Source organism: Hermetia illucens, chromosome 3 (genome assembly GCF_905115235.1).
Source record: "Hermetia illucens chromosome 3, iHerIll2.2.curated.20191125, whole genome shotgun sequence".
In the NCBI taxonomy this organism is placed as follows: Eukaryota; Metazoa; Arthropoda; class Insecta; order Diptera; family Stratiomyidae; genus Hermetia; species Hermetia illucens.
In genome coordinates this window covers 100,972,748-100,992,734 of record NC_051851.1, presented here as the reverse complement: position 1 = coordinate 100,992,734, position 19,987 = coordinate 100,972,748, and the positions used below count along the sequence as shown (strand labels likewise).

Below are 19,987 nucleotides of genomic sequence, written 5' to 3'. Positions count from 1 at the left end.
GGTCCCTATTGACCTGCTAGCGAGAGAGATTTGATGCCTGTATAGACGGAAGCAGGCGGGTCCATCAGGAATGGAAGCAGATCACCGGCGAACGGCAAGAGTGGAGTCGCGTGGACTCTGGCAACGACGGTGGGACGAGTCGTCGAAGGGTCGATAGACATACAAGCTTATTCCTAATATTAGGGAATGGCTTGACCGGGGGAAGGTGAACTATCATCTCACGCAGTTCCTCATTGGACACGGTGGTTGCTACCGAACCTATCTGCATCGTATCGGTGTGGACTATTACAGATGTCGTGGGATACCAGAAGACCCGGAGCATGTGCCGTTTGAGTGCCCGAGATTTCGGGAGGAGAGAAAATGGCTGAGCGAGGCCCTGGAAGTCGGAGTGAGACCCCAAAACTTAATCCCGGAAATGCTAAGGTCGGAAGCAAACTGGACTTCACACATCCACACAATTGTGTGGATGCAAACCCAGCTCCTGAGAGAGGCACGCGCAAGAAGAGCGCAAAGAAATGGAGAGGCAGTACCCTAAAGACAGAATGGACCTGGTGAAGGAAGCAAAGAAGTGGAAGACTGCAGAGTTGGAAACTTGAAGGCCTACGGAAGGCAAGCCTGCCCCGCGAAGTAATCCCTGAATGGTGGTTCCGTGGGGCAAGGGCAGGAGAGAGGTGGGGGTGCTTTTTTAGTGGGTGCGAATCCCACACTACTTCCATGCCAGCTTTGACGCTCACACGGCAGCGCTGAAATGGATGTGACTTGCTAAGATTTCTAACACATCCGTGTATATACACGGATATATATATATGTTTTTGTGATTTATTTTAATATTAATAATTTACGACTCTTCTATGCTTCCAAAATATGAATTGTTGTCAATAGGAAAATTCTACTGTACTTAAACCTAATGTCTTGCGTCCAATTCAACAGATCTAATTAATAGATGTCGACACGGTCAGAAAACTGAAGAATGGAAATCAACGCGATCAGCTCTTTCGCGGCAATAGGAGAAGTAAATAAATAAGGGACATAGTTCCATTCTTTAAGCCTAAATTCTAAAATATACAAAAGTAATTATAATAATAAACTACACAACTACACATAATAATTATTAGTAAACTCATCTCTAAATCCACGCACCACGGCGCATTTATTCAGTAAGGGTTACACTTAGCGTAAAATAATCAAGTCGTTCCATTTATCGGTGCTTTCACTCTCCATAATGGTTAGAGTTCCGTTGGATTTGATGGATGATGTTGCTACCGCTGACATTGCAGCATCCTCATATTGCACTGCTACCGCTTCCTTACTGCTCGCCACAACCAATCAAGGCGCTACTGTGGCACATATCGATATCCGCGCCAGATATGACCGCTAAAAGGTTGGCGACAAAGGCTCAAATTCGAAGTATCAAACTTGAATTTTCAAACTCCGGGTACGGACCAGAAGAATGTCGTTTTGTCTTCCAGATTGCTTATCGATACCTTTCTTATCAGTTCCACCGGAAATTCTTATCATTGTTGTCCAGTCGTTCGGGCCGTATCTCAATGTAGCTTGAAATTTGACCAGAACTGCCTCCGGACATAATCCTCTATATATGTATGTGCCCATTTGCCAATTGCATTACAAATGTAATAATCATGCTCAGCTCCTTCAGTGACCTTAATAAGTAGTTTCGGTGAAATGAAATTGTCCATGCTAAACATAGAATAATTAGAAATGGTTCGTGCAGTCGATTTGTCCCAAAGCGAATGTCCACACCTGTGTTCGTGCATTTGTGCGCCATCTAGCTTCTGAACGTAAGTTTACCTCATGTATATGTGTATGTGTCAACATCTCTGACAGTAGCTGTCACCTTTGTCAGTGTAAATGTCGCTAGCGTAGTTGCTTTTCTTGAAATTGGCATCCTCAAAGTCCTCCCAACTGGTGGCAAGCGAAGCCTTCCGTAACTCAGACTTCCGCCGGGCTGCTTCCAAAATCCACAGTGACAAGTTACGGGCGTGAACACCCAGCACCAGGGAGTAAAATGTCGCAGACAGGAACGCCAGCCACCACTGCCCTTCAGTCGAATTGCACGAAAATATTTGTCCAGCGAGATTACAGCGAGGGAACCTCCGTGAAGTTCCACACGAGACTTCCTAGTGAATTGGACGGTCACGTAAGTACACCCTTGGGTCCTGCCGATTGCCTTCGGCTCCAGCCTCAGTGTCACCCCGAGGTGGGGAGGGTGTGTGTCATCAGTGTCATAACCAACCTCAACTTTCCCTGCAGATTGCTATCACTTCGCTGTCAACAAAAGGTTGCAAGAGGAGAACCCAGCCTAGATAGCGCGGAGCTGGCGTGCATCGTTTGCCACCTTTTCAGGTCAATCGCTTCAGGGTTGCTTAGAGGGCCCAGATGCGCGAGTCGATTATTTCAGGCAGCCGTGGATGAAGCGCAGATCGCTTCGCAATGTCAACTCCATTTCTCCAATGCGACTTGAATATGTTTCCAGGTATCATAACATAAAAGTCGTTTTTCGCTGCTATTTTTGGTGGACTAAGCCTAGGACGGTGTGAATCACTTGCATCATTTCTTTTGGAAGTTTTTCTTCTAATTTGATGTAGTGTCCCTAATGAGAGGTTTTCCTTCTTCATTTTCTTTAGCCTTTGTCTCTTCCACAAGCGGGGTCGGCTCGTCGTGGTCGGTTTCACCATTTTTTCTATTAAATGCCTGATCTGGCTTTTTGGTCGCTTACCGTCGATTTCGAAGTGCAACCAGTCATGGCAAGTTAATTCTCATTGCATGACAACACCACCAAAGACTGCTATACCGCAATTTTTCTAGTGAATCAAAACGTATCACGCCACCAGTCCAACGCGACATCTTCGTCTCCAGTACCGCAAGGCGCCGTTCATTGTCTTTTATAATCGGCCAACATTCCGTACCATAGAGAGCGACTCGTGCTCGTTGAAAATTTGTTTCCTTGAAAACCCGAAAGACAGTATGTATGGATACACGTCTTCAGGAGTAACGTGGTTAAATTTCGCCAACGGAATGCTTGGATCACCTATTTCTGATCATACTCAGCGTACAGCGAGTGGTGCTTCCTGTAGTTTCCTAAAAATGTTACAGAGGCTTGTAGAATCCTTAAGCAGATATCAAAACACTGTCAAAGATGCATACCGGATGGTCGTATAAGCGAAGTCAACAGCTGAAGGAGTTGTGGGGGCTTTTCAAACGACTATTTTCACAATATGGATTAGGAAATTACGTAATAGTGGAAGCGTTCACTCCATATCATAAACATTAAGAGCGGAATAGCCCAAACCAGGTCTGGCATTAAGTAAGGTCTTTTTCTTCTGTCTCCATTCCGCGATCGTTTTCTCCAATTGTGTGTGTGTATGTGTAGAGGGTGTGGGGGAGACTCAGCCTCTACCTGTTGGGCAGTAGTGGTTTCTTGCACTCGTTATATGGTGGCAATCTAACCTCTGAACAGAGCGTAGCGGTCAACCATGCCTACGCACCATCATTCATAGTTCGTTGAAACGTGTTTGCACCCCTTCTAGGACTTCCTGAGTCTCTTGCACTGCTCTTCCTCTGTTCAATGTGATGTGTTCCTGGGGACATCTTGGGGTGGTGGATTCTAATCCGTCGCGCAACCAGAAAAAGAGTTGAAACCCATTCTTAACCTTTACTTTTCCACTGCCACTTCTGCCTTCTGATCAACACATCTACGGGAAATTGGTCTGTGCGTGGACGTTCTTGGTTCGAAGTTGAACCAGGCCAGATTATTTGCTGAAGGTTTGAAGTTTTCGACTAACAGTGGTGGCAATTACTCACTGCTCCTAAATAACAACGCAGAGAGAACGTTAGCACAGAACAGTCTCAGCTTGATGTTGTTGTTGAAATAAATGCATTTCATGATATTGGACAAAGAAAAGAAGGCGGATCGAGCGCTGTTGATGCTTGAAGCGATAAAAGCCATAGGCGGAGATGATGTTTTCGGGATATATAGGCTATAGATTCCGTCCATTCAGATAGGACGAACTCGATGTTCTGATCTCCGCACATGGTTTTAGAATGATCCGAAAGGTGTTAATGTAGGAAGTGGAGGGGGATCTGAAGTGGAGCTCAGCCTGATTTATGTCGATTAAGTTTTCAGAATATTGTTTGTATTGTGTATTTCAGGATAATTTTAACTACTGTCTTCTCGCAAACACCCCTCAAATTGATGCACTCAACACGGGTGCCATTCTTTGAAATCTCAGATTACCAGGATTTACGTACGAATGGAAGAAGTACTTCTGCAGCGACAGCAGGCGTTGCGATGAATAGTTCCGTAGGGAGACCGTCACGCCTTCCCCACTCGATTGAATTGATGGATTGATTGCAAAAGTAATAATATCCGTGGAATTTCATCAGATGTCATAGGATTGAGAACCATGGGGAAATGTTCCCTCCTCTTCTTAAGCTTCTCGTCGTCGTGGAAAAGGAGACGACTTGTACTTGCTTGTAAGTTCTTTCGTGATGTATCATACGAAACCGTTATTGTTTGCGGCAGCTTCTACCTCTCTGACTAGTGGAACAGCAAATTCCCTTTTACGGTGCAGATTATGTGTATACTGGCGCTCAATCGTATCTCACACCGAAAATAAGCACCTTCAGCTCGACAGTCAGCCACTTTACTTCCGCCGGAGAAAGCGAGCCTTATTAAATCTCGCGGGTGGAGGCTGTGAGATGCGAACGCAATCCGTAAGCGAAAGCAAGCGACCATCAGCTGATGATATTGCTTCACATAGAAAATGATTCGTGTATTCCGCTTCCTTATTACAGGAGGAATAATTCCTATTCTGAACACATGTCCAGTTAGTGAATTATGAATTGTCAGAATGCCTACAGTATTCCTGCAAGTCCCCCTGCTTTTCGACAGGATAAAATTTGCGGTACGCATGTTGGGTTCTGACAGGAAAAGTTTGGTGTGTCTAGCAGCATTAGGGCTTTGCCACCTGTCATTGTTGGGAGCATGTTCCTAGATTTTGAAGACAGCCTTAGCTAAAGTTACGGATACTTCAATTGCTGGTTTCGGTCCTGGCATGGGGGAGATTGAACCCTCCTTTGTCAAAGCATCCGAGATTTTAGTTCCGTCTACGCCACAGTGGCCAGCTACCCAGAGTATTTCCACCATATTGAATCTAAAGATGGAGTTCAAACGGTTTCTGCATTCCTGAACGATTTTCGAGGTGATCAAAGTAAACTACTCAAAGTCATCAATGCAACCTGGCTATCACTACAGATTGCGATGCGTCTGCCCTTTAACCGCTCGTCAAACACCCAGTTTGTTGCCCATAGGATCGCATATACTTCGGCTTGAAACATCGTTGCCTATTGTCCCAAAGGAAAACCCCATTTCTCGTTTTGATTGGAGAGTTAGACTCCGGCTCCAAATCCCTGTTTCTTTTTCGAGCCATCGGTCGTCGGAGAATCAGAAGGCATTGTAAGAACTGAATTCAGTACTCCCAATGCTCTGTGTCCCCACGTTCATTTTTCCCCATAGATCTAATCGAATTAGTCGAGGAGCTGCTCTCATTGCAGTGCTTTGAACAAATATATCCAGGGGCTGCCAATTGAGATGTGCAAGGTACAGCTGCGCCGGATGTCGTGCTCATGGCACCGATGATAGCCAGACACACAGTTCCTTGCAGTGCGACTAGTTTACGGTGAAAAACTTTTTGTCTTACTTTAACCTAGCACACTACAGATGGATAAGCGAGAATCGGCCTAATGATACCAACGTATATCTATATTACCACATGAGGTTTGAGTTTAGGCAAAGGAACGACGGTGTCGTCTGCACAGCCCATAACCTGTGAGAGCTCGCTTCAACTTTACCTCTACTTGCTTGCTTCAAAGAAGCTTTTTATCTAGACTGACTCCCAGATATTTCATTTCTTCAGAAAGTTGAAAGGTTGTACCCTTTTATCTCTGGGAGGCAAAATCCACTCAGTTTTCTCCCTTTTTTAAGGTTTTGTGTAAACACAAAATCTTATTAAAATCGGTTTACTGTATTTCCGACACACGCATTTTTCTCGGAGACGGTTATAGTGATTGACACCAAATTTGGTAGAAATGTGGGAATAGTGAACGCTCACGCATGCAGTGAGTTACATCCTGTTACGTTGAATTTAAGGGAGGGAGTCCCCATGCATGCAAAAGGCGGGTGTACAATTTTTTTCATCAAATATAGTCATGTGGGGTATCAAATTAAAGGTCTCGGTTAGTACTCAAAGCCGGTCTTAGTTTAGAAATTTGTTGGAAAGGTGGGGAGTGCGGAACGTTGAAAATCATTTCTTTAAGGGGGCCATTCTCAGAAATTACCAAAACAAAAAATCTGAAAAAATGCTTAAAAAAGTGGTAGTCGTTTGGCGAAAGGTCCGGTGAATATGGTGGATGAGGCAGAGTCTCATACTGTCATTCGTTCAACTTTTGAACCGTTGTTCTGGAAACATGAGGTAGTGTATTGCCGTGAAGGAGTATCACACCCTCTCTGTTGACCAATCTCGGCTGTTGAATACTCAATGTTTGGTGCATTTCCTCGAATTGGCTACAGTATTTCTGTGCATTTATCGTTTCTCCAGGAGCCAAAAAAGAATAGTGGATAACTCCAACTGAAGACCACCAAACAGTCACCAATACTTTCTTCGGATGGAGGCTCGGTTTCGGCATATGCTTCGGTGGCCCAACAGCATCTAGCCATTTTTCCTTTCTATTCCCTGTTATCCCAACGATGGTCAAAACTGAAATGACTCCTTGATTAAATGTAGGAGTATTTATACTTCATTATCCAACTCATCATCATCAACGGCGCAACAACCGGTATCCGGTCTAGGCCTGCCTTAATAAGGAACTCCAGACATCCAGGTTTTGCGCCGAGGTCCACCAATTCGATATCCCTAAAAGCTGTCTGGCGTCCTGGCCCACGCCATCGCTCCATCTTAGGCAGGGTCTGCCTCGTCTTCTTTTTCTACCATAGATATTGCCCTTATAGACTTTCCGGGTGGGATCATCTTCATCCATACGGATTAAGTGACCCGCCCACCGTAACCTATTGAGCCGGATTTTATCCACAACCGGACGGTCATGGTATCGCTCATAGATTTCGTCATTGTGTAGACTACGGAATCGTCCATCCTCATGTAGGGGGCCAAAAATTCTTCGGAGGATTCTTCTCTCGAACGCGGCCAAGAGTTCGCAATTTTTGTTGCTAAGAACCCAAGTTTCCGAGGAATACATGAGGACTGGCAAGATCATAGTCTTGTACAGTAAGAGCTTTGACCTTATGGTGAGACGTTTCGAGCGGAACAGTCTTTGTAAGCTGAAATAGGCTCTGTTGGCTGACAACAACCGTGCGCGGATTTCATCATCGTAGTTGTTATCGGTTGTGACTTTCGACCCTAGATAGGAGAAATTGTCAACGGTCTCAAAGTTGTATTCTCCTATCCTTATTCTTGTTCGTGTTTGACCAGTGCGGTTTGATGTTGTTGGTTGATTCGTCTTCGGTGCGGACGTTGCCACCATATATTTTGTCTTGCCTTCATTGATGTGCAGCCCAAGATCTTGCGCCGCCTGCTTGATCTGGATGAAGGCAGTTTGTACGTCTCGGGTGGTTCTTCCCATGATGTCGATATCGTCAGCATAGGCCAGTAGTTGGGTGGACTTGAAGAGGATCGTACCTCTTGCATTCACCTCAGCATCACGGATCACTTTCTCGAGGGCCAGGTTAAAGAGGACGCATGATAGCGCAACCCCTTGTCGTAGACCGTTGTTGATGTCGAATGGTCTTGAGAGTGATCCTGCTGCTTTTATCTGGCCTCGCACATTGGTCAGGGTCAGCCTAGTCAGTCTTATTAATTTCGTCGGGATACCGAATTCTCTCATGGCCGTGTACAGTTTTACCCTGGCTATGCTATCATAGGCGGCTTTAAAGTCGATGAACAGGTGGTGCAACTGTTGTCCATATTCCAACAGTTTTTCCATCGCCTGCCGCAGAGAGAAAATCTGATCTGTTGCTGATTTGCCTGGAGTGAAGCCTCTTTGGTATGGGCCAATGATGTTCTGGGCGTATGGGGCTATCCGGCCTAGCAAGATAGTGGAGAATATCTTATAGATGGTACTCAGCAACGTGATATCTCTATAATTGCTGCACTGTGTGATATCTCCCTTTTTATGTATGAGACAGATTATGCCTCGTTGCCAATCGTCAGGCATTGATTCGCTGTCCCATACCTTGAGCACATCCAACTGGTGGTGGTTTAATACAGCAAAATCGCAACTAACTTCACTTGATTGCCAAAACGGTCATATCATATGCAACAACCTAATAGTTTGGATTAAATTAAAGTCCATGTCGGCACGTTGTATATTTCTACACACTTTTGCAAGATACCGATCAACAGCCGCACAGCTTAATGTACCTATTAGACACTATTCTATGAATGTAATAAATGCAGGGCAAATCATTTTAGTAATAAGTAATATTTGGTACTACCGGAATCCGAGTCTTAATATTTCACGTTGTTGATATAACATCATATGTTGGGTTAGGATAATGAAAGGCAACGTTTTTGATATTACTTTGTAATACAGTGGAATCCCAATAATACGTACATAGAATGTTCGTATTTCTGACTAATTCGTACAAATTTCCCGATCCCCAGAGTTAATGTTCTTTATTTGGCCTTCCCGATAATTCGTAATCTCTATATTTCGTACCAAATGTCAGTCCCTTCATTATCATCAACGGCACAATAACTGGTATCCAGTCTAGGCCTGCCTTAATAAGGAACTGCTGGCATCCCAGTTTTGCGACGAGATCCACCAATTCGATATTCCTAAATGCTGCCTGGCGTCCTGGCCTACGCCATCGTTCCATTTCAGGTAGACGAGTTCTTTTGTTTGATACGCCCACAGACGTTTCTTTGACACAGAGATATATCTGAAACGGACATTTATCCGAAGTCGAGGTAGACATAAGTTCATAATAGGGTTTTTAATATGCATTTAATGCCATTCAGAAGGAGCACTAGTCTTAAATGTTCCAAATTAGATCATCCTAAAAACTTTTCAGATACCAAAAGTGATCTACAAAGCATCAGCCGCAGTAACTCCATTTCAAAAGTGTCAAATTACGAGGAATTACAATCATGTAATTAAGAAATTCGTAATCGTAATCATACAATCATTGATTATGATTTTGCCCAACTCTGTGTTAGCCCACCCTGTCATTCAGAACACCCATCAAGCTCGCAACTTCATTCTTAAGACGCCTCTTCTGGACAGCGGTGAGTTTCTCATAGATAGCTTCCTTCTCCACTGTATTGGAAGTTTCCGTTTTTGCATAATACTGCACTATTGAGATGTTTCTCATTTTGAACTTGAATGCCGCATTTAGAATTCTGTTTGTTACGCGAAAACGTTCTCAGGACGTGAGGACGCGATTAGCAGATGCGGTAAGTATTAATCCGACAATGGATTAACGCTTACTTCCGACAGGTTTGACAAAATACAATAGCGCAGATGTGGGAATGAAGTGCTCCTCACAATCCCACCACCTTACCACTCTTAAGGGGGTCATCCCGTGTAAAGGCCGTTTTTTGGCTTTTTTTAGAAATTTTTTGTGAAGAACTGGATATGGATGCAAATACGAATTTTTCACTATAGATTTATTAATATCTTGAGCGGGCATAGTAGTTTTTCCAGCTCGATGGCATAACTGGTTATTGAAATACAGAGCAATTTATACACCCACCTCCAAAGAAAGGTATTTTTCTGCTGCCACGCTAGAGAGCGCTATAATCATTTTAGAGAAAAAAGTAAACGGCGTTTTAACGTACAGGCTTAACTACAGTCCGCAAACTAGGATTATTAAAAAATATTAAAAGCTAAATCTTTGGTGCCTTGTTAAACTTTTTTTTGTGAATTTTAGTGTTCTTTTACGGCTTCTTTAATGAATAAAAAAAACTACTGAACGAATCGCAATTATCTTAGTTTGCGGACCGTAAAAATGTTCTTAATAAGTCGTAAAAATTTCAAAGCATTTCGTTGGATAGATTTTTGGCTATGGTGGCAGCCGATTTTGCTAACAGTTTCGAGGAAAACGCATTTAAAAAGTAGAATGCGATTTTTAGCCATAAAACCTGAATAGACCATTAATCTGCTATACCTAGCTCATAAACCTTAGGTTCCTTCAAAAAACACATGTACAGCCTTGGCTTCAATTCTTGTCCTTTTAGCGAAGTCATGCGAACATCATTCGGACTGATAAATACGCGCTTTATTATGGCGATCGACATAAATCTGGCATGTGATTTATCACGTGTTTAACACTATAATTTCCGAACGACTCCGAATATCAAAAAATCACTTTGCCCATATATTCTCCACTATATCTAGATACAATTGATGTCAAAAAATCGATTCCGCAGATCCGACACACGGGATGACCCCCTTAACCGCAGAATGCATCGCTGAAATTCTCCCTGAAGCTGGATTAATAATCTTTATACTATTTAGACAAGCAGGAAATACTTTGAATGAATTGTACAAGTCCGGGTGGGCTCGGACCTAGCTACTCCTTCAGACGTCAAACCCTTGGGCTGCCAGTCAGACTGTAGTGACTCTTCCCTTCCCCTCTTTCAATTGGGTTTGAGACAGTCTTGCGTGAAGGTATATTTTCTTCGCGCAAGTTGCAGATTATTGATACATTGGGTCATTTCTTATGAAATAAACAACGGCTTGTAACGGAAGCAGCAATAGAACATAACTTCATACTGACATTGCGTTCAATTGCTAATTGTGTTTTGTTCGAAAGTTTCTTACAAATATTGATGTTTGCTGTTTTTTATAACGGATTTAGTGAAAAATTCATAATTTGGAAATTCCACTGTAAAGCATAGCGCCCGACACCAGCTCGGAATATCAATGATGTGTTTGGTATTAAAATCATTTCTCAACGTTTTGTCACTATGTCAGCTTATATTAGTTTTTGTGATAATAACACGCAGAGTTACTTTATTTGCTTTATATGAACACAGTATGTACTATTTTGCATTACTCATCCACATTGATCTCAACCAGGAAGATAAAATGGGTTCATAGTCTCTGCTGCTGAGTACGCCATCTTGTTTAACATAATTTCACTTTTAGCTGGACACCACAGTATTCTTATCTCCTTGAAGTTAGAAATTGGTATTGCGTCAATTATTTCCCAGAAAATGGGATGTCTGATGTCTTCCTTCTCCAAAAGACCTTTTGGGAATCGGTGATTATTCCCAGTATTTTGTTACAGAAAAAAATCGCTAAAGTCTGAAAGTTTGAGTAAACGGGACGATAGCATAGAAAGAAATAGTCACATTTTATTGTTACGGTGGAAATAGTAGCAGCAGCAGCATTATAGTCAGATTATGGTCGAACTTTATCTGCATAGGGACATATCGGAAATGGAATGTCAGCGTTGCCAGTTTGGGGTGCACAGTATGGCTGGAGCTGCCTTGACTTTTACTCTTAATTTCGCAATTCTTTTTTTCGAATTTGCTTTGATATTTTTGCCGATGGAAACTGCTATTGAAATAATAAAAAATACAAAGCTACATTTTTAATTTTAGTTTATTTTCAACTTTTCATGCTGTGATTGTATATCACTTTTCCTATACCCAGGAAATTTCTACATCAAATTTATTTTAATCGTGTACAGCCATATAGCAGAGAAAAGCAAGGACTACACTTAGAACAGCCATCATAAAAAGATACTCCAGTTGATATGTTAGGAACAACAGTCTGAAGAAATCCATTTTCCGTATATTGCTTTAATGCGGCCTAGCAGATTTGGCGTCCTTTAATATTGTATGGGTGATCCTCACTTGCTTCACGTGTTATTGATAGAGATATTTAAAACCCACTATGCACTTAAAACTCAGAAAAACTTTAGAGCTGCTTACGAACTTCGAAATTTGTTATTATCACCTTAAATTTGAAACACTCACAATACGACTAATTTTCGAATAAATCACTATTTCCTTCAATTGTCAACAAGCGAATGATCAATCTTCTTATAAACTCAAGTTTTCAATACCGCCACTGTCTAACCACCCCTAACTTCAGTGCCCTAAGAGTTTCTCATATTCCAAGAAAATGGGGAGTGTCAAGGTTGGTCATTATCCATTAACACTGAGAACTTTTTAGTTATTTTCTCTGATTTTAAAATCTCTTTTAAAGAGTGGTGAAGTTGAAAAAGAGGTCTTTGGTTTTGGTGGAATATAGGTCCTAAGTGGGATTTTGTATTTGATTTTCTTTATTAGTTAAAATTCTCTAGTTTTAAGACATTTAGAAATGAGAGCTTTAAGAAAGATTAGAGTTATTTACTTTCGTAACATAGAACAAGATAACGAAAACCAGTTTTTTTTTTGCCTTTTAAATTTCGGTATTGTAATATATTAAATTAGAGATGGATTCTGATGCTTGAAATATTTTTAATTGATGAAAAAACAGGTAGCTTTTCTCTTTTGTAAAAAGTTTTACATCTTTGCAAAAACATAAACATAAAACAAGGGAAAAATGAAGGAGGGAAACTCTACCTATTTTTTATCAGTCAAATCTTGCTCTTTGGTGATAAATTTTTTTTTTCTTCAGCCTTTGTCCCATTCACAAGCGGGGTCGGCTCGTCGCGATCAGCTTCGCCAGTTGGCTCTATCGAATGCCTGATCTGGGTGTAATCTCGAGGCTTTCAAATCCCCATCCAACGTATCAAGCCACCATTGCTTAGGTCTGCCTTTTGGTCGTTTACCATCGACTTCGATGTTCAGACCAATCTTGGCAAGTGAATTCTCGTTTGCACGAATTTCGTGACCATACCATCGAAGACGCCTCTCTCGCAACTTTTTCACGATCGGTGCAACCCCATATCGATCGCGGATATCCTCATTTCGGAGTTGATCTAAACGTGTGACGCCACTAGTCCAACGTAGCATCTTCGTCTCCATTACCGCAAGCCGCCATTCATTGTCTTTTATGGTCGGCCAACACTCAGAACCATAGAGAGCGACTGGATGGACGACATTGCGGTAAATTTTAGATTTGAGACGTTCGTTGATACGTCGATCACAAAGAACTCCAGTTGTGGAACGCCACTTCATCCAGGTTGCGTTAATGCGTGAAGCAATTTCATAACACAGTTCTCCATTGGCTGATAGCGTTGACCCGAGGTATTTAAATCGCTCAGTTCTGGGCAGATCACTACCGCTGACAGTGATTGTGCCTGTTTCATGGGGATCAGTGGTCAAAAATTCAGTTTTGTTTAAATTCAATCTGAGACCGTGTTGCATGAGGCGGAATTTTTGAACCAGTTGCTCGAGATCATTTTTGCTATCAGATGTTAAGAAAACATCATCTGCATAAAGCAGTGTGTAGGGCGCTGGACGTTGGATATCCCGTGTGACGGTGTCCATAACAAGGACAAAGAGGAGTGGTGAGAGGGCACTTCCTTGATGAACACCAACAGAGACACGAAGCGGTTTTGATACACCCGCCATTCTTCGAACTTTACTTTTCGGATCGTGGTAGAGCAATTGAACCCAGCGCACGAGTTCTTCTGGCACGAAGTGTTGTCGTAAAGCATACCAGATGAGTTCGTGTGGTACACGGGCAAACGCTTTCTCTAGATCCAGAAAGGCAATGTAAAGAGGGCGATGCTTCTCACGGCGTTTCTCCATGAGTAACCGCGCAGCGTGTATTGCGTCAGTAGTTCCGCAGTTCTTGACAAATCCGGCTTGATTCACGGTTATTTCAACGATTTGGCGAATACGGTTGTCAAGAATGCGTTCAAAAATCTTCATGGTATGGGAAAGTAACCGGATCGGACGGTGATTTGAACATTCTGCTGGACTACCTTTCTTCTTCCATATTGGAACAGTGGTACTTTCTTGCCAGTCAGATGGTGTTCTTCCTTCCTGAATAACCCGGTTAAAGAATTCACTGAGCTCAGATGCGATGTCGTCAGGTCCTGTTGCTTTCCCCGATTTCATTTGTTTTATTGCCTCCTCGACTTCAGTTGCGCTGACTGGTGGAACTGCTGTAAATGTCGGCAATGATTGTGGAAGTGTAGGATGAGCAAATTCTTCAGTTGAAATCTGCTCGAAGTATTCTCGCCATCTATCCGTTGCGGCTCGACGGTTGGTAAGCAAAGTACCGTTCTTGTCATTAACACAATAGAAATGTTCGATATCCTGTGTGCGTTCATCACGGCTTTTAGCAAGTCGATCAGATCTCTCTCGCCATCCCGAGTGTCCAGTTTATCGTAAAGATTTTTGAACTGGTTCGCTGGGGTGACAGCGACCGCTTTCTTTGCTTCCCGGTTGGCATTCTTATAAATTTGCCAATTAGCAGGCGTTTTATCGTCGAGAAATTTGTGGTAGAGGCGTTTCGTTTCACGGACCTTCATTTCAACATCATCATTCCAAAGCCAAGTATCTCGGTTGATGTACCGCTTACCTGGCTTGGTATAATTTTACTTGAAACCCGGGTCCCCCATACTCCAAATCCCGTACCCTATAAATTCTAAAAGAATTTCCCTGGTCCCGAAAATTAAATACAAAAGTTGGATCAAATTGCTTGACGTAACCTGGATGAAGTTTCACTTGACAACTGGCGCTCCCTCCGATTGACGATGGGCTTAAATCCAAATTCTACCCCAGTGCCGTTCACCCTGTCGTTCTCTATGGTTTCCAGTGCTGGTGGGCCATCAAAGACAATGAACGTTTTTTTTGTGGCAATAGAGACGAAGGTATTGCGTTGGATCTAAATATCCAATGATCACGACGAAAATGGAGTATCGACATGACTCTCCATATATTGTAACGAAGTAACGATGGATGCTCATATAATCCGCGTTAATGATAGCTTCCTAACTAAGATTGATCTGAACATCCAATTGCATGAGTAGAGGCCGAACGAGACAGCAATTACTTGATACGCTAGATGATGATTTGAGAGTCTCTCAATCTTACTCAGACAAAGGTTTCGATGTAGAGAAAAGGCGATACTGATTTTGACAAACCGGAAAATCTCGCTAGCCAACGGACGAAGTCTAAAGAAGAAGAAGAGGTTTTGATTGATTGATCTCGGAAGCATAATCTAATATGCCTGCCTATATTTTGCTGAAACTATGATTTTCTTTTGTAATAGAGTAGTGTGTACAGCGTGTTTTTTGTTAAGGTATTATCAATTCCCCTACACCCGACAAGAGAGGTAGTAAGAACTTTCTGAGGCAAGGTTTACTTTCGATATCGATTTGAAAATTATGAAGGACAAGCGTAGCCGATCTTGCTCTCGGAACCTATCCAGTAAATGTAGTATTAAAGAGTTAAAATACGCTGCTCTGAGCTTATCATTTGTACAGTATTAAGGGTGATAATAATGAAATTAAAGAACAGTCTCAATAAAAATAATAATAATAAAGAATCGTATCGACTCGGTAGGTGTAGGACAAGCAACTAGAGGCCAAAGAAATCTCTTCAGTTGCTATATCGATTATGCCAAGGGTTTTGATAGAGTTCCGCATACCTGGCTAATCGACATCCTACATCTGTATCGCATGGATCCGAAACTAATAAAGTTTTTGGCGACAGTCATGGAAGGGTGGCATACCACCTTATCGGTGCGTACATCTGAGGGTGCTAATACCTCAGAGCAAATCCGTATACGGAGGGGCATCTTCCAAGGGGATTCATTGAGTCCTTTTTGGTTTTGTATGGCACTGAACCATGGCTACTGAATGATGCTAGAGGGCATGGTTTTGCAATAAAATATGGCCTACGTGCTAAGTGCGAACTGACACACTTGATGTACCTAGATGACATCAAGCTGTATGCTGGTACTAACAACCATCTTAGAAGTCTGTTGCGAATAATAGACATGTTCAACCGTGATATTCGGATGGAGTTTGGATTAGACAAATGTCGAATCCAAGCCATCCGCAAAGGTCATCACGAGCCGCATGCTGGACATAGCATTGGTGACCTCCACATCGAAGCTATGACCGAGACAGACTTCTACAAATACCTAGGAATTCTGCAAGGAACCCATGCTCGAGTTGGTGATCTGAAGGAAGCTCTGCTGTCCGAATTCCTACGAGGTGTGAAGTTGGTGCTGAAATCGCATCTCTCGGGGAAGAATAAAATAAGCGCGTTGAATGTATTCGCTATCCCTTCACAGGCCTATGCATTCGGAATATTGCCGTGGACGAAGACCGACCTGGAAAACCTCCAGCGGCGGATACGAACAACTATGTCCAAATTCTGAATGCATCACCCAAAGTCTGCCGTGGAGCAGATGAACCTGCCTCGTGACATCGGAGGTAGGGGCGTGGTTGACGTGGCGGCACAACATCATCGCCAAGTCGACTCGCTGCGCGCTTATTTTTACAGAGCAGAGCGCTTATTTTTACAGAGCAGAGCAGCATTTTTACAAAGAGCAGGCGAGCCCCTTGCATGCGGCTGTCTGTAAGGCAGACTGTGGACTGACTCCACTTAACTTGAAGGATCGATCTTTCAATCTTCTGAGTGGGGTGAAGTCGGACCAGGAGCCGATCGATGAATGGAAATCGAAGGCAATGCACGGTAAACACGTGAATTGTCTTTGGCAGCCATTTGTCGATTTGCATCTGTCGAACAGATGGCTGTGTGCTGGGGAGCTCTTTGCTGAGACGGAGTGGTTCATGTGCGCCATTCAGGATGGTGTGGTCGCTACCCGAGCTTATAAAAAGCTCATCATGAAAGAACGGGTGGAGAACGACCAGTGCAGAACACCATCGCTCCATCTCTGTAGGGTTTGCCCCGTCTTCTCTTCTACTATCCATACGGATTAGGTGACCCGCCCACCGCAGCCCGTTGAGCCGGATTTTATCCGCAACAAGACGGTCGTGGTATCGCTCATAGATTTCGTCGTTATGTAGACTGCGGGAGAGAGAATGGGTCCAGAAATCACTTTCGACCCCTCGCACTCCCCGCCTTTCCAACAAATGCCACTTACAAGGCCCATTCTAGTGCATGACGCGACTGTCTTAGATAAGGCATTGTTGCCCATGGGGTATTGGGACTATAGGAAGAAGCCGCTGACGCACGAAACAATCATTTCTGGCCCTACGGCCAGAATTTCGCAAGAAAATTCTTAAAGGTTAAGTGTGATATGGATGTTGTTCCCATTGGGAGAAACCTATATAAACTATAAGTCGGAGAAAATAATTATCAAGTCAAAGATTAAAAAAGTGTAAACTAAATAAATAAGATAGATCGGCGAAATACCTCTATGTGTGACGGCGCGAAATGTTACATGCTGTATCGAGACCATCAGTGTTGCATTCAAACACCAACAAAACTAAGGTTCTCAGTCTGACTTGTTATCGAAATTTTCCTATTTGCATTAATGGGCTGAACATCGAAGGCGTCGAACAGGGTAAGATTGTTTCTACGACACCGGATGGCGAAATGTGGCTGAATGCACTGAAATCCAGTGTCCAAAAGAGTAAGTCGCTCTAGAACTGCATAGCGCATTACAGAACTGCATAGAGCATGTAGAAACCGACAAGTCTGATTGACGCGTTATGTTTCACAATCTGCTGCAAAATGTTCATGAAGAACGACGATTGTTCTAAGAAACATATTGTTAAGGGATTGAAACGTAACACAGTCTCCGTCACTAGTGTTGGTTTTTATTTGACAAATACCGTAGTTTGCATTACAAAAGTCGCGACGGAATAGCACTGTCCTTGAACTTATACATATTGCTTCTCCTTTTTAAGGTTTTATGTAAACACAAAACCTTATTAAAATCGGTTTCCTGTCTGTCTATCTGTCTGTCTGTCACACGCATTTTTCTCGGAGACAGTTGCAGCGATTGACACCAAATTTGGTAGAAAGTTGGGAACTGTGAACGCTTACGCATACAGTGAGTTACATCCGTTTACGTCGAATTTAAGGGAGGAGGCGGGTCCCCATTCATGTAAAAACGGGTTGTAAATTTTTTTTCATCAAATATAGTCATCTGGGGTATCAAATTAAAGGTCTTGGTTAGTACTTTTCGGAGCCGGTCTTGGTTTTGATATTTGCTGGAAAGGTGGGGTGTGCGGGGGTTGAAAGTGATCATTTTTTTAACGAACCCATTCTCAGAAACTACTCAACCGAAAAATCTGAAAAAAATCCGGGGGCGGCCATTATATGGTGCCTAGGCTCCGAAATACCCTCCATACCAGTACCTCTTCAAATAAAGTTAATAATAGCACATTACTATAATTTTTAGTAATTGACAGGAAAACCTTCCTTAAGTTCACTCTAGGTTGCAGCAATGTAGGCTATAGCATATAGCATGGTTCGGCCGAATTTGGTGAAAATCGTTATACTAGGTCAAAGTTGTCGCTTCTGTGCAGATTAAAGATTATGAATGTCAATATCACTTGAAAGTGGATATATGCATATAGTACGTGTTACATACTAATGTGACAAATGCACACTCAAATCTCTTTATAAAAGAAATAAAAAAAATAGCTTCCGGTTTCCCGACTTGTTACAAGTAGTTAAACATTGAAGAAGGGAATATAGTAAGTAGCTCCCGAAATAAATACTCATTTGCTAAATAAAATCTACTTGTAAAAAGAGAAAGCAATGTGTATACGCTCTACAGCGACTTTACAAGCATCGAAAACGATAACTCATCTAAGCACTGTCCTATTTATAACAATTGCAGGTTGTATCCCTTCACTACAAAACATCCTGCAGATTCAGTGTTTAAATCATTTTATTCTGTGGATGGTAGAAATTCCTTGTAATCGGTTGCCAACTGCTGTAATTATTGAATGTCGACTGTTGGGACACTAGATATGTTCTCAATGTATTAATCTATTTAACATTGTAATCTTATATTAGTGAGAGCGTCAGCTTCACTAAATTTATAATTGTGATAATAAATAAATATTAAATATCGTCAATTTCAATAAAATATTAGAAACAAATAGATTCCCGCCGATTAATTTATTTACCCATTATCAACTCGCTGTATTTTTTTGTCCATTACAGATTGAAAGACACGTATTTGAGTCAACTATTACACGGCTAAATGAATATTTCGCTGAAGCGGAGAAAGGCTCATGTAGTACATATTGTGAAGGATGTTTGGCTTGCATCACAGCTTATTTAGTGTACATGTGTACCGAAACCCACTACGAGAAGGTAAGGGTTATGCCCTCTCATATCTCGAATATGGTCTAATTTATGTTATCATTCAAGACTCTTCGGAAAATTTCCAAGTACATCGCATCTCAAAATGAACGAATTTACAATCCGAAAGGTCTACAAATCACCGATCCCACGTTCAGAGGATTACGCGTAATAGAAATTTCAATTTTAGATCGACCCGGACGAACGTGACTTCCACTTTCCCACTCCACTGAAGAGTTCTTCATGTAACGATCTTTTGCATTTTTTGTTTTCAAGCGAAAAGAGATATGAGAACATAATAATTGTGTTAATTGCATCAACAAAGAGGAAGCGGAGAAAAGCGAAGAAAAGAGAACAGTTCCCCGGAATATGAACTTTCCAATGTTTTCCTGTTTTTCTTTTGTTTGTAATGTAAATTCTGTGGTTATTTAGCAAAGTCAGTGGTTTTAAAATTTTATTAACGTTTTAAATGATGGTCAGGGAAGAAGTGCCTCATAATAATTTATATTTTATTAAAAGAGCGACGTTGAGTTTATCTTGGTTGTTTTTTTCCCTCCAGCGAGTCAGGCTTCCCGGCGGAGCAACGTTTTGCCAAGTGGTCACAGAATTAACCGTTACACCCAGTCACTACATTTCCCTGTTTTTTACCATACTTATAAGTTCATCCTCATCATTCATCATGGATTTGTTGAAAGTGGAGTCGGGGTGAGAAATACAGTAATTTTGTAACTGATGTATGGATAATT

At 42.2% G+C, this 19,987-nt stretch overlaps 1 protein-coding gene across 1 annotated transcript; it reads left to right on the top strand.

Moving 5' to 3' along the window:
• The first annotated feature begins 1,848 nt into the window (after positions 1 to 1,848).
• Positions 1,849 to 19,776, top strand: LOC119652266 (golgin subfamily A member 7). Its single transcript, XM_038056251.1, has 3 exons — positions 1,849 to 2,158; positions 19,101 to 19,253; positions 19,311 to 19,776. The coding sequence occupies exons 1-3, from the start codon at positions 2,027 to 2,029 to the stop codon at positions 19,449 to 19,451; spliced, it is 426 nt and encodes a 141-aa protein (XP_037912179.1). The 5' UTR covers positions 1,849 to 2,026; the 3' UTR covers positions 19,452 to 19,776.
• The last annotated feature ends 211 nt before the right edge of the window (positions 19,777 to 19,987 follow it).

Coding starts and splice junctions, on each gene's coding strand:
- LOC119652266 (XM_038056251.1), top strand. CDS start 2,027: ATGTCGCAGACAGGAACGCCAGCCACCACTGCCCTTCAGTCGAATTGC. Junction 2,159..19,100: donor CTAGTGAATTGGACGGTCAC/GTAAGTACACCC, acceptor TGTCCATTACAG/ATTGAAAGACACGTATTTGA. Junction 19,254..19,310: donor CCGAAACCCACTACGAGAAG/GTAAGGGTTATG, acceptor TTATCATTCAAG/ACTCTTCGGAAAATTTCCAA.